The sequence below is a fragment of the Balaenoptera musculus genome, chromosome 17, assembly GCF_009873245.2.
Source record: "Balaenoptera musculus isolate JJ_BM4_2016_0621 chromosome 17, mBalMus1.pri.v3, whole genome shotgun sequence".
Classification (NCBI taxonomy): Eukaryota; Metazoa; Chordata; class Mammalia; order Artiodactyla; family Balaenopteridae; genus Balaenoptera; species Balaenoptera musculus.
Window position 1 is genome coordinate 10,265,389 of NC_045801.1, and position 23,524 is coordinate 10,288,912.

Genomic DNA, 23,524 nt, shown 5'->3' on the forward strand with positions numbered 1-23,524 from the left:
AGGAGAGGACACCTGAGCTAATGCTTGTGAGAGAAGTAAGGCTTAGTCACATGGATGAAACCTGAGAAACAGGGCACTGGAGATGCAAAGCACTGAGGCACAGGAGAGCAGGGAAAGACCTATGGGGGAGAGCCAATAGATAGTGAGGCTGGAGCATATGTTGGGATTTGGAAAGTGAAAGGAAATCTGATATATGATGGTCTTGAGAGTTTTGCCATGCAGGCAGGAGAATATAATTTGTGGGAATGGAGAGCAATGAAAAGACTTCAAGTTAAGGAGTGACATGATCAGATCTGTGTTGTGGAAATACTGGATGGAGAATAATAGTGTGTTGTGTATTCAGTAGGGATTGGGAGCTAGAAGCTGACAGAGCTGACAGAAAACTGTTGCAAACTGTAGGTGAGAGCTGAAACAGAAACAGGGTAGAAGGAGCAAAGTGGATGGATGTGCAACCTATTAAGGTAGTAGAATCTACAGACTTAGGATGACCTGGCTGTGGAATATGGGGGAAAAGAAAGGCAGCAAAGATGAGAGACCAAGGTTTCTGGCTTGAGGAATGGTGCAAATGGTTCCCCCAAGAATAGGGAACAGAGGTTTGGGTGGTGGTAAGGAAGTGATGAGTTCAACTTGGGACCTGTTGAATTTGAGGATGGCCTGAGACCTCCAGATGGAGATGCTCAGCAAACATCTGTATAAAGAGACCCACTGGAATCCATGACTAGGAGAATGAGCCTCCCACATTCCTGTTGAATCTGACCGCCTACCTTCTCTGTTTTCAGTACTTCGTCTTCACGGGGGTGTTGGCCATGGTGACCTGTGCGGTTTTCCTCCGACTTAACTCTGTCCTGAAGCTGGCTGTGCTGCTGATTATGATTGCCATCTATGCCCTGCTGACCGAGACCATCTATGCAGGACTCTTTCTGCGCTATGACAACCTGAATCACAGTGGAGAGTAAGTGCCCATCACTGTGTTCAAACAGTGCTCAACTTTCAGTGGGAAGTGGAACCATTGGGAAAACAATCGAGGCAGAGTTATCAAAATTTGGGGACTTAAGGAATATCAACATATTTCTTGTTGTGTACACTCTCTGGATTACCAGTTTAGGCAAAGTTCCTAGTTTTCCATTTTATCATGTATATTCATTACAGATTAATTAATGAATTAAAGTTTGGACTAAACCGTAGCTCAGGTCTCCCCAAATCTAATAGTTGATGACTCCTTCAACTTTAATAGCTCTAAGATTTGAAGGGTCTGATTATAATTTTGCTGTAGCACTATTAGTAATAGCAGACATTGTGCATTGAGCATTTACTATACTCCTTGCATTTTGTTATTTTTGAAATATAGAAAAATACCAAAGAAAAACTTAGCCTAGATTCCTTAGAGAACAGAGCCTGAGGCAAGCATGAAGTGCTAATGCAAACCCAGGGCAGCAAAAGTGAGGGAAAAGAGACGTGAAGAAGAAAAGGATGGGAAGTAAATACAAGCAAATGCCATGTTGTGCTGGCCCCAAGAATTGCAAAGCTGGTGCCTTGGAAGATGCGTTCATTTGGCCAATTGAAGCATCTCTGGGTAGGTGATGAGGTCGGGAAGTGTCACAAACAGAGGAGGGGAGAGGGATCTACTGGTTCCTGCCCTCCTCTTTCTCCCATCTCTGGATGTACGTGCTGGTAACATCACTTGGCCATGTCCACAGCCCTTGGGGAAACCAGATCCCACAACTGCCTTATGGAGCTTCATGGGAGCCAGAAGTGATGGAAAGAGCCAGAGACTGAGCATGTTGCTGATTGGCCTCGGGGGTGGGAAGCACATTGGTCTCACTGAGACCAGAACAAGTGGCCAACAGGCTGAGAGAAAGATGAGGTCAAGTTAGTTCAAGAAGGGACTTCCCTGGAGGTCCAGTGGTTAAGATTCTGTGCTTCCACTGCAGGGGGTGCAGGTACCATCTCTGGTCAGGGAACTAAGATCCCACGTGCCACGCGGTGCAGCCAAAAGTTTTTTAAAAATTAAAAAATGAAAATGAAAATGAAAAAAAAAAAGCTAAGATAGTTCAAGAAGCCTCAGAAAATGTGCTTGATGCTAATAATGTGAACATCTATGAACCAACCCCTGGAAATAAACAATGCTAGCAGTTAGTCATGTTTCTTTCTGCATTTTTAAAAGGATAAGGTTATTTCAGGTATTGTTGAAGTTCCCTTTCCCAGCATTATTCTTTTATCCTCCTCCCAAGAGTCAACTTCCAATGCACTTAATATATATGCTTCCCATCCATGTGTTTTATATATATTTAGTTTTGTCTGTATTATAAATTATTTATAAAATTCTTGTGTTGCCATTCAATATTGTATTTTTTAGATCCATCCAGCTTCATATCTACAGATCTGATTCATTTTATTTTTTTTTGAATTTTATTTTATTTTATTTTTTTATACAGTAGGTTCTTATCAGTTATCTATTTTATACACATCAGTGTATACATGTCAATCCCAATCTCCCAATTCATCCCACCACCACTACCCACCCCCCACTTTCCCCCAAAATATGTATATCCTTTGACCTATTAAAAGGTTATCAGTACTTCAGTGATCATCATTGAAAATGTCTCCTGGGGTTTAGATCTAAAAGCACACTAGCTGGAGTATAGGGTATCTGCATTTTCCACGTTTTAAAATGTTGCCAAATGGCTCTCCAACAAGATTGGAACAATTTCTCTCTTACAGGCAGCGGTCCTTGTAATTCTTATTGAATTCCTGAGTGAGAATTTTATCTCATTATTTTCGATAGTAGTTCCTTGATCATGAGTAAATTTGTGCATCTTTTTTGTTGTTGTTTATTGACCATTTTCGGTAAACTTCCAGGTCATGTCTTTTGCCTGGTTTTTTATTAGGTGGTTTGCCTTTTTCTTACTAGATTTGTAAAGGTTCTTTATAAATTCTAGGTACTAATTTGTGTCTGTTACGCATCTGCATCATCCACTTTGTATCCGCTACCCTATTTAACCCTCACGGCAACCATGTGAGGAACACAGGCTCAGAGACGTTCAACAATTACCCAGTTGCACATGGCCAGTAGGTAACAGATCCGGATTCAAACTCAGGTCTTTCTGGCTCCAAAGTCCATGTTTGTAAATAATGCGTACATCTCTCTTAAATCAAGATGAAGGATCTCACACCATATGCCCAGGGTTCAAAGAAAGTCAAAACAGTTTCAAATTAGGTAAAATAGTGCCAAGAGATGTCCCATGGCCAAGCAGAAGCCAGCACAAAAGACGGCCAAGAGATGTATGAACCAAATAGGCCACGTTTGTAGTAGAAATAAAAATTAAACCATCTAAAATCTATTCATTCAGAGGAAAACACAGCATTAATGGAACGAGCCAGGGCTTTGGCTTCAGATCCAGACTCTGTTGCATTAGAAAGTCTCTTCCCAACTCTGGACCTCACTTTACCCATCAGTGAAGTGGAGTAACTACACTCTGGTACGGGACTGCGTGAGGCTCTGATGTGCCTGGCACATAGTATGTGATCAGTGTCTGTTCATCCCTATCCCCTCCTTCATTTTTAGGAGAAAGGTTTAGTTCTGAATTCTGTTTTGAGGTCTTAAGGAAAAACTGGTAGTTAAATTGTTAAGCAGGATTGTAAGAGTAAAGCATAAGCCTAAATTCATTGCTGCTGACATTCAAGTGCTTTTCTCAGCTTCTTCCTGACTCAAGGTCAATTATCGGTTAGTCTTGTATTCACTCACACTCTGCTATCAACAGAATTAAATGAATAAGGAACGGAAGAGCTCGTTCAGCCTTCCCTCTCAGCTGCGTTGTAAGTCAACGGGTCAGAAGTCAAACTGTGGGTCCATTTGGCAGTCACGGTCTGCTCATGCTGTTGGAATTTAACCAACCCTGTAGGAGCTCACATTGGTTCAGGGCATTTCTGCTGGTTGTTCCTGAGGGTCAGGTGCCTGGGAAAGTACAGAGAACCTTGCTCAGGGCAGCCTCGCTGCATCCACACGGAGATGATCCCAAATACTCAGACTCTCTATCGTCTCATGAGGCCCCTCCCTGACAACGCCCTGTCTCCGCGGATGACTGAGCCCAAAACAGGGGAGGCACCCGATTTCTTATCAGTCCCTAAAGATTCATCCTTCTCAGCGTCCCTTACAGGGAAGACTACATCATGACATTTGTGAGTACAAGTTTAGGAGCTAAGCCACCTGTACTCAAATGCCATCTCCACCATCAACCAGCTGTGTGATCTTGAGCCAATTAATTAAAAGTGACGACCTCTCTAAGCCCTGTTTTTCTCATCTGTAAAGTGGGGATGATAATAGTTCCTATGTTGTAGGAATACATGAGACGTCAAATGTGATCATGGAAACTTAGCACAAGGTCTGGCATAGCATAAGCGCTTGATGAATACTAACGATTATTATCAGACATGACCCCTTCTATACCACAAATAATGCTGTTCTAGAAATATCCCTACTACCATCTCTGGACTGCTGTACCCTACCTGATCCCCCGGCCTGCACTCTCAATCCACCCTCCTCAAAGCCGTCAAAGCCACGTGGTCAACACATTATCCTTCTTAAAATCCTGAAGGGTCTCCCTATTGCCTCTAAGGAACAAAAAGTTCAACCTGCTTGTCAAGAACGTCCAAGCTCTCCCTGGAGTCCCATCGATTCCTCCAACCTTATCTCCTGCGGCTCCGCAGGTCACCATTTATAGCCCCTATTCTAGCCACAGGAAACCACGTGCCGGTTACCAGATCCTGCACACACCTCCCCCACCAACACATCATACTCAAGGCCCTCCCCCCTCAGGGAAGCCCCCTCTGATCATTCCTCATTGTCTAATCTGTGCACATAATTTTTTATCATTGCACTTATCTCTGTCTCTTCCAATCATTAATTGCCATGTCTTCCTCTTCCATTAGAATAGGAGCTTTGAGGGCAAGGGCCATTACTTATGTTCATATTTTTGGCACTTAGTGGAGTATCTGGCAGCAGGTGTCCAATTCAATGTTTGTTGAATGAAATATGAGATGAATGAGTGACTGATAGAAATATTATTTCATTTAGAATCATATTACACCATTAGTTCACAGTAAGCTAAGTGTCATCTATCTACAACCCTATGATTTTTGCTCACCATTACCTGTAAACTTTGTGTTCCCCATCCTGTAAGCACGATTTGCTTTCGGACTTAAGTGTCATACCTTTGTTGTGGGCTTTGGTAGGCCCTGCAGATTCACAGATGAATAAGACACTATAGGGAGCTTAGAGGCAAGTATTTATAAGTAAGTGCATGTGGGAGGGCATGATAGCTACAGAAAAAGCATCGTTGAGATCTGGATTGACAGCCAGCCTTCACCATTCACTAGATCTGTGAGGTGGAGTGTATCGTTTAACATCTGAGTCTCAGTTTCTGCTTTACTAGAATAGGGATAATAATATTTTAAGTGTTGCTATGACAATTAAAGCAGGCAGTGTATGCAAAGTGTTATTAGAGGTATGACAGAATCAGCGCTAAGCAAATGCAGTCATTAGTATGGCAACAGAATAAAAGATAAATTCAAACTGGCTGGTTTATTTTGGGTTTCATGAGGGGAAATGGGAGCTAATAGCTACTTTAAAATTTGGCTTCAGATGCTCAATGGCTAACGCTCCGAACTTGGTGCCTGAGATGTGAATTCTCATCCTGGCTGGGACACAAATCAGCTGTGTGACCTCAAGCAAGTGCCTTCTTCTCTCTGGGCCTCGGTTTTCAACCAATAAATGAAAAGGCTTGCAAGGACTATTATATTATGTATGGTACACATAATATGGAATTGGATGAATCCATTAAATTCACATTGTAAAGTATTTACTTACACGGAATTATTTCATAATACATACTAAGTGCAAAAGTAGGTTACAAAACAGTATGAACGATACAGTTCTAAACTTGTAAACATAAATGTATTTTTGCATAAAGGGAAAGGAAATGACACTGAGGTGATTCCAAAATATTAACCATTGTTTTCTCTGGGTGGTAGGCTAAAGGATAATTTTTATTTTTATTTTTTTATTTGTGAATTTGTATTAGCTTCCAAATCCACTACAACTAGAATAAGTACTTCTCTAATGATTAACACTCAAATTAAATATGCATTTTTATAAGACATCAGATAAGATGATCGCTAAAGATTGTGGTATCCTTGAGAATCACATTATTCTACATGTGTTTTCACTTAATATGTCCTTTTCTATGAGCATAGGGAGAGGATAGTATTAATTTAGTAATTTTGTTAATACAAATAAATTAGTTCAAAATGTCCTGGGTTTTATGTCTCTGCCACCCAATATCTAGCACATATTGTACAGATTTCAGCCATTTGTCTCTCTTTGGAATTTCTTCAAATAGTCATAGAAGCTACAAAAAGAAAAAAAGAAAAAATCCCTTCTAAATTCAAATCACAGTTCTTTCTGGATGTTCTTTGGCCAGGCTGACTTACTGTGCATATTTTGTAGCCTCTACTCAGGTCATATTTTTTTCCATCTGAAATACATCCTGAAGACTCAAAGACCAGTCATAATTTTCCTTTACTTCTCTTCCGAATTTGATCTAGCCATCTCTCTATTTTTAGTCAACCACTGCTTTCAAAATGATTCAAGAGGTGTTTATGTTTTCTCTTGAAAGTGTGTTTTAAGTGATAAATTGCTGAGCTTTAAAAAGTCTTCTGCATCACAAAGAAAAGGATATCAGAAGTGCGGGTCAGAGCAGGAGTTCATTCACGAGGAGCTAAGCATAGGACATCTCCCGTTCAAACTAAGCTGTGTGAACGAGTGATTTTGTAAAATGCCACCACCAGGGGCAAGATGATGTGCTGGGAGCTTTAGGGGGTAAAGAGGGGGAGACATGGGCCACACACCATGCCAAACACGTTACCAAGATTTGGTCAATTAATTCTCACAATTAGGGAGGTAAAGGCAGTTAGAGTCTTTCACAGGGCAACGAACTGAGGCTCAGAGCTATTAAGTGGCTTGTCCAAGGTCAAACCACTGGTCAGCAGCAGACCTGAGATTGGAAGCTGGGTCTGCATGACTACAAAACTCATGACTTTTATTATTTTTTCAGAAGTCCACAAACTTCAGGGGCCAGAGAATTAATTGACATGAAGGAAAGGGTGGTACTGGAATGTGCTTATTCCCCAAAACAAGCACTGTGGTGACTGTGAATGAATGAATGAATGAATGAATGAATGAATCCTAGTCCCTAAAATTCTGGATTGACAATACATGGCTCACTCTTCACTTCAGCACTGGTGGCGGACAGCCCTAATAGATCTGAGTCTGCGTGTGTCCTCACTTGGTATATGATATTTACTTATCCTCCCTACACTAGAGGCCTGTTAACCAGCTAGCTAAGCAAGATATATGTCTCATACCTATAGAATGCATCCCACCTTTTCCTCCCAAAGTCTTATCGACCTTTAATATTCAGCTCTTGAGTCTTCCCTGAATATCCAGCCTGGGTTACTTTCTCTTCCCATATATTCCCATGGTAACAAGAGTGTATCCTTACTAGGCAGTGTATCATGTTATGAAATTATCCGTCTGTTTGGTTCTTTCCTTTTCTGAACTGTTTTGAGGGCAAAGACGATGTGCCTTCTTCAGTTCTGTATCCTCGCATGTGCCTGGTACACAGTAGATGCTCAATAATTATGTGCTTCACTGGAGCTACAGAAAAGAAATATAATAGTGAGTTTTATCTTTTATTAGCATCTGATCTCCAAGGAAAAGCAGATGGAGCTAGGAATTCACAAATCTGAATCTTGTTTCAGCCCACAGAGTTCCTTGGTCCCCTGGGTCCCCGTGTGCACCATACCTCCCCAAGAGTAAGCACATTTCCATTCCTAAGTCCCTGTTCTACCTGGAGAGCTGGAGTGGGGCTGGCCCTGTGTAAGCTGGGAGGGTCTTTTAGCATAAAGCTAGGTGAGAAGCTGGCCTTGGCAGCTGGGATCATGCCCCCGTTTCCCTAAGCCCCATGCTACAAATGCTAGTCTCCAGTGAGAATAGAAAAGGGAAAGCTGGAGATTGCATGGGTGCAGCTATATTAATGCCCATTCTACTGTCTCTGAGCACTGCATCTCATCCGTGATGGCCCCGTTGTGTCCTTAACCACGTCAGAGTTAAGTCACCTCTGAGTGAGTTCTGAGTATATGTATGCTTGTGGTTGGGAAGCTATGAAACAAAAGAGTAATGTGATCTGGCTTTAGTGATAAAAGATATTCTGGCAGCCATGTAGAAAAGAGATCAAAGAGGGTAACAACAGTGCCCAAAATTGAAATAGGAATTTATATAAAAACCTAAGTGTGATTCTTACAGCCCTTAGAACAGGGGCTGCCACATAGCAAGTACCTTGCCTGCCTCTTAAATAGGATAACATCTAAAGAAAAAGAGGGGATGTTTGTCTTCACATGGATTTTTGTGACAAGAAAGTATAAGAGCTCTTTGAAATCTAGAAAAAGTGTTTTGCAAATAGAAGACATCATTATTAATGTAAGTTCATTGTCTAGATGCTGGATTCTAGAGTCTCCCAGCAGGTATGACCTATGTGACCTCATACCCTTGGGGATCAACTGAGTTCTGAATTAGCCTGTATGAAAGCCTTACAGAGAAGCCCCTATCATATAGTGGGAGCTCAAAAAACAACTGCTTCTTTCTTTTTTTCCCACTCCGGTCTGAACCTCAGTTTCCTAATGGGCCTCCTTGAAGTCCCTCCATGGTTGTCAATAACCATGCCACCATTTGCATTTCTTCTTCCAACAGAGATTTCCTGGGGACCAAGGAGGCGTCACTGCTGCTGATGGCCATGTTCCTCCTCGCTGTCTTCTACCATGGACAGCAGGTAATCTGACATTTTCCTCTAACTGCCGTTGATTACCTGGCATTTCCCATTGCCGTAAAATTCACCTGAGAAGCAGCCAGTCATCTCTGCAATAAATGACCTCTAGTTGCTTGCAGCAAGTGGTGATTCTTTTTTTTTTTCTTCTTTTTTTTTGTTTTTTTTCCTTTGGCCTCACTGCGTGGCTTGCAGGATCTTACTGTCCTGACCAGGGGTTGAACCCGGGCCCCGGCAGTGAAGGCACCACGTCCTAACCACTGAACCTCCAGGGAACTCCCAGCAAGCTGTGATTCTTAAAGAATCAATTCCTAGTACGCATCACTTAATAAAAAACTAAGATGGAGATGATTTGGAGAGCAATATGGTTTTCATTCCCTTTAGGTATATCTCTTTCAATAAAACTATTGTTAAAAAAAAAAAAGAGCTTTCAATTTCTGCCTGAGGCAAACTGGGACCCCTCCCAGTTCTATTACTATAGGAGTTGTGTAAACTAGGTAAACATTCAGGTTTGGGGTTTTTTTGTTTTAATTTTTATTTTATACTGAAGTATAGTTGATTAACAATGTGTGTTAGTTTCAGGTGTACAGCAAAGTGATTCAGTTACACATATACATGTATCTATTCTTTTCTCATTTAGGTTATTCCAGAGTACTGAGCAGAGTTCCCTGTGCTATACTGTAGGTCCTTGTTGGTTATCTGTTTTTTTTGTTTTTTTTTTTTTAAAGATTTATTTGATTGATTGATTGATTGATTGCTATGTTGGGTCTTCGTTTCTGTGCTAGGGCTTTCTCTAGTTGCGGCAAGCGGGGGCCACTCTTCATCGCGGTGCGCGGGCCTCTCACTATCGTGACCTCTCTTGTTGCGGAGCACAGGCTCCAGACGCGCAGGCTCAGTTGTTGTGGCTCACGGGCCCAGCTGCTCCGCGGCATGTGGGATCTTCCCAGACCAGGGCTCGAACCCGTGTCCCCTGCATTGGCAGGCAGATTCTCAACCACTGTGCCACCAGGGAAGCCCTGGTTATCTGTTTTAAATATAGCAGTGTGTACATGTCAATCCCAAACTCCCAATCAGGTTTGAGGATCATCCAGGCCAAGGTTCCAATCCTGCCCTGCCTCCCAGAAATTTGTGGCCTTGGGCAAGTAACTTATCTCCCTGAGCCTCTGTTTCCTTCTCTCTAAAATAAGATAGTAACACCTGACTAGGGCTGTTTTGAAGCATCATTTGAGATGACTGTATGCAGCATTTTGAGCACTGCCTTACAGAAATAGAGGAAGCGCTTCATCACTGATTTGTCCTGAGTAGATAAAGTGCCTACCGTATCGATGCCACTTCCCCATCTGCCAGGATCTAGGGTGGGCACCATGGATAGCACTGTGCAAAATCCCATCCCTGGCCCCAAGGGCTCCTGTCTCCTGGAGGAGAGCGGACCCTAAATAATGCAATGGGGGATGTGCTATGTGTGGACCAGACTTGTTCAAGGACTTCAAGAGTCAAAGAAGCAGGAAATTATTCTGCATGGGAGCATTATAACAGGCTTCACCCAAGAGGTGTCACCTGCTCTCCACGGCCGGTACGATTTCTCCATGCAGACTCAGACCATGAATTCAGTAACATTCCTCACCGGGGGAGATTCTCACTTTCTGGTAGAGCCAGGCTTGTCTGCTTCACTGCTGTGCTCTGGGTCCCAGCCCATCTCTCTTTGTGCGTGCTTCGACAAAGTAACCAGGAAAGGAAAAAAACAAAACAGGAAGACTATCATCCAGAGCAGAAATAGAAACATACCCCTGAGAAATCACCATGGAGACAGGGAGGTAACGCATCCTGAGAAACCAGGGATGAAACAGCTAAAAACCTAGAAGCTAGAGATACATACGTAAGTTATTTGTAATAAAGCGGGGTGGTAAAATGTAGTCAAGGGGGAAAAAGAGTAAATAAAACTTGGCAATCGAAGAAAAGGGGGCAAGAGTTAATATGTATCAAGCTCCTACTATGTGCCTGGCACTTCACCTGTGTTATCTCATTGCATCATCTCAACAACCCTAATGGTCGTTATTATGGATCCTGTGTTACAGATGAAGAAAGTCAGGCTACTCAGCTAGTAAGTGAGAGAACTAGAATTCAGACCCAGATCTGTCTCCAAACCCCACCTTTCCACTTTCTAGATTGGGGAAAGACAGAAAGAATTGTCTGCATATCTTCACAATGCCAAGGGCATTCAATCCTGCAATATGACCTTACCTTGCTTTTCAATTTTAGCTGAATTTATGGTGAAACGCTAAGCCAAATGTCAAAGTCTGGCCATTTGCAGAATTCCTATATTTAGGTCTTTCTGGTTTTCTGTGAGAGCTGGGGTCATGCCCTCCACATCTTGATGGATTCTAGTTACAGGAGAGGACTCCTTAGTCTGACATGCAAATGACATCCCATTTGAGGGCCGTGAAGACAGAATCAGACAAGGCAATCCTATAGAAAAACGTACATACACTCCATCACACAGGCTTTAAACTGACAAGTGAGAAATTCTCAGAGATAGCTAAGAGAGAGCAAGTTCAGAGTAGGGGTCTTCGTTCCATAATAAGAAGGATGTTTCTATCTTCTCCGTCACCTTAAGGAATTACTTTGTCCCCTCTCAGTGCTCCCTTCCTCAAAACCTTTCCACCATTCTGATTCAGTTTATTCTATTCTCCATTTGTCCTGGGAAAGCAGATAACCTCATCACATGAAGATGTGTATAAAGTAAGAATATATAAGTGAATAGTGAGGGCCTGAGTGCTCAAGTGATATCTGATTTCTTTTTTCTTCTTAACTTTCAAAAGGTTTTGAAATTATGTAACTACATCCCATAACTGTAGCAGTTACAGATGTAAGCTTTGGAGGGGGGTAGGTAAGATTCAAACCCCAACTCCGCCACTCAGTAAATACATGACCTTCAGTAATTTACTTAATTTTCTGTCTCAGTTTTCTCACCTATAAAATGGATATGATAATAACAGGTTTTATAAGTTTGTTATATAGAATTACATGAGAATATGATTATAATATACGTCTCCCAGAGGTCTGCATGTAGAATAAGTGCTCAAAAATTGTGAGCTATTAATATTTTACTCTGAAAGCAAGAGTCTGAGACAAACAGGGAATTCCCTGGGGGTCCAGTGGTTAGGACTCTGTGTTTTCACTGCTGAGGGCCCAGGTTCGATTCCTGGTCGGGGAACTAAAATCCCACAAGCCGTGCAGCACAGCCAAAAAAAAAAACCAAACAAACAAACAATGACAACAACAACACAACAAAGAAGAGAACACAACACACAGAGAAAGTATTATTATCCATTTGGTCCCAAGGCAGGAGCAGAGACTCGAGTCACTTGAGGTCACAAAGACAATAAGGAGGACCAGACAGAAACAGGAATCCAAATGCTTGAACTTCTAGGTCCGTTCACTTTCTACCGTGCGCCGCTGCCTGTCTGTTAGAGGATGCTTTCTGCAGGAGTGCATCACTTCGAGTGTCATTTCATAACATCCATCAGAGTCCTGTTCATCCGGATCAAGTCTGTCTACTCCTGGGTTTGCTACCAGCTTCCACCGTTTTCCCTTGTGACTCAGAGGCCCTCTATTTTTGTTAAAGGCTGAATAATCCCCATTGATGCCTGGTACGCAGCAGCAGCCCAGTGGGAGCACGTGTAATTTTACATCTCCAGAGTGACAGAGGCGGTTATGTAACTGTATAACTGGGAAAGCTCATCCTGCACATATGGGGAGCGATATGCCAAACACCTCTTCCTCCGAGGCAGGTGAACATCCCGAACGTTGGACAGAAGAGAGCAGACGGTCAGGTGCCTCCTACCTCGTGCCTGATTCACGTGCAGCCCTGAGATTTGGGCTTTGCCTCAGCATCTCCATTTAGAGCAGAGGAAGTCACACCTGTGCACGGAGACAGAGATTAATGAGGTCAGGTCTCCAGTCACTTACTTCTAGGTCTGATAAAGACAGGCACTGGAATTGTGCAGCTTAGAAAGAAAGACCCAAGCCTTGGCACGAAATTCTTAAGTTTGCATCCCAGCAATGCTGCTGGGAGAATCGGTGACCTTGAGATGCTCAACAGCCCAGACCTGCCATTTCTTTACCTGCAAAGTGAAAAGTCTAATAGTTATCTATTGAGAGTTGGAGAATGGTTGAATGAGGTCATAGACATAGATTATAGGGGTTAAGAGCCACAGCTTGGAGTCAAAATGCCCTGAGTTCAAATCCCAGCCTCTATTTGTGAGTCCTTGGGCACCTGACTTCACCTTACTATGCCTCCATTTCCTCAGCTGTGAAATGGGTATAATAAAGTACCTACCTTGTTGAGCTGTTGTGTGAGTAAATGACCTTCAGTGCTTACGAAGTGCTCAGAACAGTGCCTGGTCCAAGGCAAGAACTTGGCCAGTGTTAGTTGTCTTTCTGTGATCAGAGCCTGGCACAAAACATATGAACAATGTGTATTAGCTCCCTTGGTACTCTTTTCATGTAGCCAGTTCCTAAATGGTTTGGCAAAAAGTAGGAGAGTGCACTTCCAAATCAATTGACATTTCTTGAGCAAATGCTGAAGAATGTTCACTTTTAAAAACTCAGTGTCCATGCCTTCGTTTTGCTTTGCTTTTCTCTTCATGTCTGCTCTGACCACACGGTGTTGAAATGATCTCTTTATTTTTTGTGCTCTCCTATCACCACTCAGCTGACAAAGAGACTGTTTTGCTTATCTCCATATGCCCAGCCCCTAGCACATAGTAGGTACTTAGTAAACTGAAACAGAATACTTTCCTTCCATGGACGTCTGAAAAATATGTGATGCATGCCTTCACGAGACTGGCTTTGTGAAGAGATAGGACTGTACTTGGACTAAAATATCTCTTTATGAACATGCCTTAGATGCAGTGACCTGCAGTCAAAATGTAAAGTATGTTCTTGTCTTGCAACTGGAAAATTCTTGCTTAAGTCAACTTCTGAACTCCAGATTTCCCTACTCATAGTTCTGATTTAAATTCAATCGGATGAGAGTATTTCAAAAGGAAAGAAATTTTAAAAATTATCTCTTGCTTTAACCAATACTGCATTTTTTAAGGGTGGAAATGAAACATTTCATATGGAAAAAATTGTGGATAAAATCCTGTCCTACAAATCAAAACTCGACGCTCTTGAGTCTGGAGGGAAAAAAAAATGAAAGCATAGTTTCAATCAGATTTCATCCACAGACACCTTAAAGTCATAGTAATACTTGATCAATCTACATTTTAGACATTTCCGAATTCTTTTGCATACATGATGTCATTTGGTCCATACGATAGATCGTATGATAATCCATGTCTCGCGTTAAACGAGATGAAGGCAATTATCCTCATTTTTTAGAAGGGGAATCAAAATACAAGAAGGTGAACGAATTTCCCACAGTCACACCGCAACATGGTAAAACAGGGCTAGCATTCTTTTATACAACCTGCAGCCACCACTTACGTTTTTAAAAATTTATTCTTCTGCAAAATTTTAAGCATATACGAAAGTATGTAAAATAGTATAATGAACTCACAGCTTCGACAGTCACCAACTCATGTGCAGTCTTTTTTCATCTACATCCCTATTTATTTTGCTCACTGCTCCTTGCCAATTATTTTGCAGCAAATTCCAAATGTCCTATCATTTCATCTGTAAATAATTCAACATGCATCTAAAAGAGAATTTCAGCCTAATCACAATACTATTAACACACTTTAAAAAATAAAACAGTAATTCTTTCATATATTCAAGACTTTAGGCAATGTTTCAATTTCCTAATTAGTTTATATTTTTTTAAGTTTGTTTCAGTTGGGATCCAACTTAAGTCCATATATCGCCATTGGTTGATATGTCTCTTATTTCTTTTTTAATCTATAGGACCACCCTCCATTTTTTTTTTTTTTTTTTGCAATATTTTGTGAGAGCCACTGACCTGTAGAATGTCTCTCAGTCTAGAGTTTGTTGATTGCACCCTTTATAGGGGTATTTACCACATTTCTCTGTCCTTTGTTTTTCCTATATTGGTAGTTATATCTAGAAACTTGGTGAGATTCAAGTTCAATTTTTTTCTGCAAAAAGATTTAATTGGTTAATTTTGTGAACTACTATTAAGAGGCATATAATGTCTGCTTATCTTCCTTTTGTGATATTAGCAGCTATTGACGATAATAACCTACATTCATTTATATTCTAGGTAGTGATATTCCAATTCTATCAATATTTCATAATTTGCTAGCTGGAATACATTTTTAAAGAGAACCTTTAAGTACAGTTCATAAAGCAAAGGCAGGGTAAATGCTTAATTTACCTATAAATTTTTTCCAAGTTTCCCAATAAGCTAGTTCCTGAGCCTCATCAAGATGCAATCAATGAGGTTTTGTTTTTTAAGTGTCACTATGAGCTTTTGCATTTTAACATATTTCTTTCATTTCAATCCATTGCAATTATTATTCTTATTAAATTTCAACTTGTCATATCTTTTTTTTTTAATTTAAATTTATTTATTTTTAATTTTATGGCTGTGTTGGGTCTTCGTTTCTGTGCGAGGGCTTTCTCCAGTTGCGGCAAGCGGGGGCCACTCTTCATCGCGGTGCGCGGGCCTCTCACTATCGCGGCCTCTCTTGTTGCGGGGCACAGGCTCCAGACGCGCAGGCTCAGTAGTTGTGGCTCACGGGCCTAGTTGCTCCGCGGCATGTGGGATCTTCCCAGACCAGGGCTCGAACCCGTGTCCCCTGCATTGGCAGGCAGACTCTCAACCACTGCGCCACCAGGGAAGCCCAACTTGTCATATCTTTGACAGTGGGGTGGTCTACTCCTTTCAACATAACCCCAGTCTCTGGTAGTCTGCTTGCTTTCTGGTACCAAAAAATGTTCCAGACTTGTACATTTTCCTCCCTAAATTTCAGCTTTTTCTGCAAAGAGTACAGGGTCCCTTTTGTAGGAATTGATATTTTGAAACCACAGTCTGGACACTGAGATTGTTCATTGCTACTAGGTTTCCATTGTTTCTAGACCTTGATTTCAGTAGGCAGAGCCAGGAAATGCATATAGATCATAAGTTCATAGTGATACTTCCCAATTTTCATAGGACAATAGACTTTGGACTTACCCTCATCAATCTTATATCTGCATCTCCTTTTTCCCTTCCCAAAAATTCGAGTTCTCAGTGACACCAACACAGTTATTCATTTGCTTTGTCCTACAATTCAGATACCATAACCTAACAATAATACTACAAACACCACCACCTACAAGGTGACTGTTATAAACGCTTTTAAGATTCTTGTTGCGCTCTTTCTAGCCTCAGAGTATTTCTCTCTACGAATGTGCCATCAAATTATTGTGTTAGAAGGCATTTGGAACAGTTCCTCTCTGTGTGGTTGTACCTGTAGCTTCATTTGTTTGTTTGTTTGTTTTCACAGAGCTTTTAAAAAATCCATTTAGTTTTATAATTAAGTAAAGTATTTCCATGATTCAAAAGTCAGGTTTATAAAACAAGATATCATTTAAAAAGTTTAAATTCTATCCCTATTTCCCCTCCCCAAGCTTCCCTTCCTCATCTCATCAGTAATGATTTTTTATGGGTTTTTTAACACCTCAGTTTTTTAATAGATAAATTAAGAAATATATATGGAGAGAGAGATAGAGATATATCCTTTCCTTAGATCAATAATGGCAAACTCTACATGCATTTCTCCACCTCAGAGGCCAGCCCATCAAAGTACGTACAGAGAAATATTCTTTGTTTCTTTTTATAGCTGTATATAATAGTTTATTCAACCAACAGAATGTACACTTGGATTGTTTCCAGCTTTTGCTATTACAAATTCTGCTGAATGAATAACCTCGCACCTCTGTTTTCTCATACTTTTGCCATCCACTGAGATTTGCACGTAAGAGAAAGAAAAGAACTAGCTGAATTTTTTTAAGCCCTTGAATTCAGGGCATCTAACCATGTGTTTAATGGTGCAGCATATTGTTCATTTTAATAGTTAAAGTCTTTGAAATAATGGCATTTCCCAAAGCTGTGGTACATACAGTTTGTGAAATTCTTTAGAAAGGAAGCTCTCCACTTTCCAATGAAAAGGGATGCTAGGACAAGAGGGAACTAATGGGTATTAAATACCTACTACGAGTCACATGCTCTACCTATAACTTCCTAAATTATTCCTATTCCAAGCTTGCCTGGTCATGAGTGTTCATCCCAATTTTAGAGATGAGGAAACAGAGACGTAGGTACTAGGCCAGGTTACAGTGCTTGAATGTGGGACCAGGACTCTAGGCCATATTGGTCTCACAACTAGATCCACTATCCTTCCATTATTAGCTCATGCATTTCTTCCTTATTGCCTCGACTGAGCTCAGACTCTAGAATTGGACTCTGGGGTTAAACTCAAATCTTGGCTTCCCCACTAACGAGTGTGTGACTTTGGTCAAGGGACTTCACCAGTTTGCTTCAGTTTTCTCATCTGTAAAATAAGGATCTATAATAATACCTTCCTATGAGGTTTGCTGTATGGATGAAAGGAGTTCATATATGTATATTCCTTAGAATAGTGCCTGGTACCATCCAATGAGTGTTAGCTGGCTTTATTATTGTAACTTATTTGTTGAGTCAACAAATAGTGACTGAACACCTTCCCTGTGTGCCAGGCACACTGCTACATGGTAAGGATGTGACGCTGAGCTGGTGAGGGGACCCCTGACCTCATGGCACTTACAGTACAGTGGAGGGCACAAACAGTTACAAAATCATAGGTGCCATAATCCTGGGAAGGGGAGGGACACAGCCCTATAAAATCTATCACATTCTGACCTCTTCATGTCAGGCAAAAGGCCCCCCAGAATGTTCAGCTCAGGCTCTGTTTCGTCTGCGAGGGGCTCTGGAGAAGCCTTGTCCGCCTCCCACGTGCGTGTGCCTGAAACCTTTCCTTCCCCTTCTGTCCCCTGACCCACAGCTGGAGTACACAGCACGCCTGGACTTCCTCTGGCGAGTTCAGGCCAAAGAGGAGATCAACGAGATGAAGGAGCTGCGGGAACACAATGAGAACATGCTCCGGAACATTCTGCCCAGTCACGTGGCCCGCCACTTCCTGGAGAAGGACCGGGACAACGAGGTGAGCCCAGGCTGGCCTGGCCCCCGAGGACGGGTTGCCGCGGGAGGGCTGCGATTGGACGCACTGGTCACTGATCCCAAGCGCGGGGAGGACTTCCCTGTCCTCCTGTGAGCCCACGAGCGTGGACACCAGGCCAGCCACGTGGTGCCAGGCCGCCCAAACTGTCCAGCACTGTGAGATACACACGTGGCCTCCCCACCATCCGGTACCTCATGTGTAAGATGGATGTAGTAAGATCTCTAGGGCAAGACTGAATTGGAATTTTAAATTGGAATTTTATGCGTGTGTGTGTGTGTGTGTGTGTGTATAAAACAATTCCAGTTCGGGGTTATATAACCAAAAGGATTGAAAGTAGGGTCGCAAGGAGATATTTGCACATTCATATTCATAGCAACATTATTTAAAACAGCCAAAAGTTGAAAGCGCCCAAGAGACAAATGGATAAGCAAAATGTGGTCTATACATAGAGTGGAATGTTATTCAGTCTTTAAAAAGAAGTAGAGACTTCCCTGGTGGCACAGTGGTTAAGAATCCGCCTGCCAATGCAGGGGGACACGGGTTCCAGCCCTGGTCCGGGAAGATCCCACCTGCCGCGGAGCAACTAAGCCTGTGCGCCACAACTACTGAGCCTGCGCTCTAGAGCCCGCGAGCCACAACTACTGAGCCCGCGAGCCACAACTACTGAAGCCCATGTGCCTAGAGCCCATGCTTTGCAACAAGAGAAGCCACTGCAACGAGAAGCCCGCGCACCGCAACAAATAGTCGCCCCCGCTCACCACAACTAGAGAAAGCCCGCACACAGCAACAAAGACCCAACGCAGCCAAAAAAATAAATAATAAATTAATTAATTCATTTTAAAAAAAGAAAGAAGTAAATTCTGACACATGCTACAACATGGATGAAGCTTGAGGACACTAAAATAAGTGAAATAAGGCTTAGCCTTTGACCACAAAAGGGCAGCTTTCTCTGAGCAAAGCAAACTAAACCTTCCAGGAATCTGAGTCACAACAAACATGCAAAAAATATTTATAAGGCACAGACTGTGGGAGAGGCACCATGCTAGCCCCCTAAAAGGCTCTGGGACTCTCGTGGTGAATTAAATACGCAAGGACTTGCCGTCACGTAGCTTATATTCCAGCGGGGGCAGACAGATAACAACCTAGTTCAGAAACACATTGTGAGGGCACTTCACATTATGACGGGTGCTCTGATGGGTGAACAAAGATCACCTGCTGGTAGCAACTGGCCAGGGCAGGTGTGGTCAGGGGAACTGCTCAGAGAAGGCCACATCTGATCTGTGGCTGAATGATAGGAAGGACCAGGTCACACCAAGAGAACGGGGAAGAGGCAGGACTATCCAGGAAAGCGAGAACCGCACAAGCAGAGGCGCAGGGCAAGGATGAGCTTGGGGCAAACAGGAAGGCCAGGGTAAGAAAGTGTACCCGTTTCCCAAGGCTGTTATAGCAAACACCACAAACTGCATGGCTGAAAACAACAGAAATGTATTCTCTCACGGTTCTGGGGGCCAGAAGTCTGAAATCAAGCTGCCAACACCAAGCTCCCTCTGAAGTCTCTCGGGAGGAATCCTTCCTCCTCTTCCAGCTTCCGGTGGTCCCCAAGTGCTCCTTGGCTTGTGGCCACATCGCTCTAATCTCTGCGTGGGTCACATGGCCTTCTCCCTCCTTATAAGGACATGTGTCCTCTTGTCTTATGAGGGCACCGATCATTAGATTTAGGGCTCTCTCTATAATTACATTTGCAAAGACCCTGTTTCCAAATAAGGGCACATTCTGAGGTTCTGGGTGGACATGAATTTGAGGGGTACACTATTCGACCCATTCCAAGGATGAAGGGTAGTGAGTGATATGAGGAAAGCCTGGGCCAGGGCCTGGCAGTCAGGTCTTATGGACTATAGTAGGGTTTGGGGCACCCTTTTAAGTGCTACGGGAGCCTTTGGAAAATTTAAGTGTTCCCTAATCTGATTGGCTGCTGATAGAGTATGGATAAAAGGGTCACAAGACCGGAAGCCAGTTAGGAGACCCTAAAAGAGCCCAGGAAAGGGCCTGATGAGGAGGCCTAGGATTTGGCAGTAAAATGGAGAGAAGTGGATGAATTCCAGGTACCTTTACAAGTTGGAATCAATAGGGCTCCATAATGGAGTGGATGTGGGAGGTGAGAAATGAAAAAAAAAAAAAAATCAAACCATTTGGCTCACACTTTAACCACCTAGAAAAAGGTAACTCAAGAGGGAAGTGAAAGATGCCTTTAAATGCCTGAACAGTTATCCCATGAGAGGGACTGGCCTTACTCAGCGAGGCTCCAGAGGGCAAACCTAGGGCCACGGACAGTCCACAGGGGATATCTCTGTACTCTGCATTATGAGGAATCTTGTGATGATGGAGACCCGCAAGGGCAGGGACCACATCGGCCTTGGTCACCACTGATCCTCACGGCACAGTGTACCTCCCCTGTGGTCCTGCACACTAAAGGTTTGTGGAAGAACTGGAACGGTGAGCTCCCTTGCTGAAACTTTCAAGTGGTGAGAGGAGAGCCCTTGCCGAGGATGCTACAAAGGCAAAGTCGGTTGTCTGGGAGACTGCACTAGGACCACCCTTCCATATGGATTTTCAAACTCAGCTGAACAGGGGCTACAAAACCCATAGGACAAAGGTCACAAACTGGCTGCCTCTGAGACAGATCTGATCAGCAAGCCCGCAGCTGGGTGATTGGTTGGCTTGCGTATTTGTTTTAACTGGTAGATTTGTTGCCTTTAGGCATGGAATGGGCTCTCCAACTCATCCATCCTTATCCTGACACTTATGTGACCCGCTGATGCCCTGAAGACATCTGGGTTTGCGACCTTTGCCTTAGGGTAGAACTGGGGGAGACCTACAGCATTCATTTCCCGTCCAAGCATCTGCAGAAAGACCAGTGGGAGAGAAGCCAAGGGCATGAGTCATGTGCTGCTTGAAAAATCAGCTCTTGATGAACTGAGGCCCTTGAGAATCTCTTGGATGCAGATTAAGGCACCAAACACCCTCAACAGATGAGGTTCTCTGGAACTGGGTTCAGGCCTGGTTTCCTTAAGGCTACCTAAGGTCAGGGGATTTGTTACAAGAGCTTCTTAACAAAGCCAGGAAAGCAGAGAGAATGTCGTTGTACATCAACCGTGACCACCAGACAGAGCAGATGAAACACTGGAGCCCTCAGAGGGAAGATCCAAAAAGATACGAAAGGAAAGCTGCTTTCAATCAAGACACCAACACAAAGAGATAGTTGGAACCAGTGGGGAAGAGCAAGAGGGCACTGGCTTCATCCTGAAAGGAAGGAAACCAACCAGAGATGCCAAGACCCCAGCTGTTATTCGGGCCAAGCCCCCACTGAGCAAGATAAATGTCAGGTTCAGCCTTAATCCCATGTATAAGACATTTTCAGTAGAAAGCCTTGTCAAGCTTATTTGTGGTTTTATAAATATTTAAACAGTTCATACTCGGCTAGGCTTAAACAGAGAAAATTTTCACATTGCCTGGAGAATCTACACATTATGATGTAATACCATTTTCTGAACACCTACTGTGTGCCAGGTACTAAGACAGGCGATGGATGAAAATGATCTTTCATTCTATTCACAACCTTAAGAGGAGAGTTCTGTCATCCCCACGTTAGTGATGAAGAAACTGGGGTTCAGAGAGGTCCGTGATGTTCCTCTATTTAAGCTATGACTCTAATCCAGTCCCTCAGATTTCTTCCATCTGTGCCACGTTACCCCCTTACTGTGCCGCTACCCATGCTGCCCCTGGGAGTTTGTCCAGATGAGGGAGTGTGTACGTGTGTGTATGATGGTTATGGGGGGTGTCTGCGTGGCAGGACTTACACTGTGTAGGTGTTCGGAAGGATTAGGATGTGTGTAAATAGGAATGTATGTGTGGAAAACTTCAGTGTTTGTGTGTGTGTGTGTGTGTGTAGGAGACACAGGCAGAGTAGTGTAAGATGTGAAGGGGTGACAGGCAGAGGCACGACAGCTGTAGCCTGCAAGAACTCCCAATTTCGTGCTCTGTTTCCGTAAGAGGCATTTCTAGCTTCTCCTCTTGCTACAGACCTGAACTGTGATACAAACCTCTGAATATCTGATTGGGGGACATTTGTGAGTTTGGGTTCCAGCTTTCATGGGGCAACAGCAGTGCTCATGGATGCAGGCAATAAGGAGATAAGAATGATTATCCCCATTTCATCGATGAAGAAGCTGAGGCTCAGAGAAGTAAAGGAACTTGCCCAAGGTCACAAAGCTAGTGCGTAGTGAGCTGGAATTCAAGTCCAGGTATGTGTAACTTCAAAGCCGAATTTTCTTTTTTTCTCCCTCCACCTTGCTGTTAGGGCGTGAGTGGCAGAGAAGGGGGCGCAGTGACAAGAGATGGCTCAAACCATCCAAGCACAGGGCAGTGGACAGAGCCTTGCCCTCCGGAGCATCCTGTCTGAGCCTGTTCCAGCTGCGTCACCCACACAGAGGTGCTGGCAGCTTCTGCTATACCACTGGACTTTCGGCTTAGAATAGCACTCACCACCCCAGGCAGGGACTTTCTTGCTGATAAGGCCAGCTGGGCTGGGTCATCAGTGTCAGGCTGGCTCTCGCTGAGTCCCAGGAAACCTGCTCACTCATCCTGGCTTATTAGACCTGCTGAAAGGACACTGACAAGGGCAGCTGTCTCAGGTGCTGGACAGTCCGCACAGCACAAATTCCGTCTCTGCCACTAACTAGCTGTGTGACTTGGGGCAGCTTACCCAACCTCTCTGAGTCCATTTTGTCATCCAGCTGATGAGGAAATAATACCCACCTTGCTGAGTTGGTGTGAGAAGTCAGCTGGGTAAGAGCACGTGAAGTGTCCAATGCAGCTGGCTGTAAGGGGGGCTCAGTAGAGAAAAGTCATTTGGTGCACTTGAAAGTCTGGTGCCTTGCATTCAGTCCTGGCTCTTCCTCTCATTATTTTGTGACCATGAACAAGTGGTGAACCTCTCCGGACCTCATTTTCCTCATCTCCAAAGTAACAGTACTTCCCAACTGTATGTTACAACCTTTACATGTGTTATTATGCGTAAAGGGCTTAAGTGGGGTTTGGCACCTTTTACGAGCATTCCGGTTGTTGCTATTATTATTTCTGACAAATATGAGCCATCATTACTTTTTCTACTTTTTCCCACCCCCAGCCCCACCTCTCACCCACTCATTCAGTCATTCGTCCAGCAAGGATTTCTTGAGGGCCAACCATGTGCCAGGTGTTAATTCTAGATCCTGGGGTTCAAACTGTGAACAAAGAAGGCAAAGTCCTTTCTGTTAGGAGGCACATGTTTTCCTGGGAAAACAGACATTAAAACGAATAAATATGTAACATAGAGCCTGGTAATGCTAAGTTCTGTGAGGGTAGAAGAAGCTAAATAAGGGAACAGCATGTGTGAAAAGGGGGCATTTACACTGGGGGGTCCTGGAAGGTCTCTCTGAGGAC

At 43.2% G+C, this 23,524-nt stretch overlaps 1 protein-coding gene across 3 annotated transcripts in view; it reads left to right on the top strand.

Annotated features, from left to right (window-relative positions):
* Positions 1 to 23,524, top strand: part of ADCY8 (adenylate cyclase 8) — a 224,915-nt gene that overhangs the window by 179,195 nt on the left and 22,196 nt on the right. For all 3 annotated transcript variants that reach the window (XM_036830371.1, XM_036830369.1, XM_036830370.1), the window contains 3 exons: positions 780 to 952; positions 8,807 to 8,885; positions 17,867 to 18,025. In XM_036830371.1, the coding sequence (XP_036686266.1) occupies positions 780 to 952; positions 8,807 to 8,885; positions 17,867 to 18,025 (411 nt within the window). The remainder of the gene's footprint in view (positions 1 to 779; positions 953 to 8,806; positions 8,886 to 17,866; positions 18,026 to 23,524) is intronic.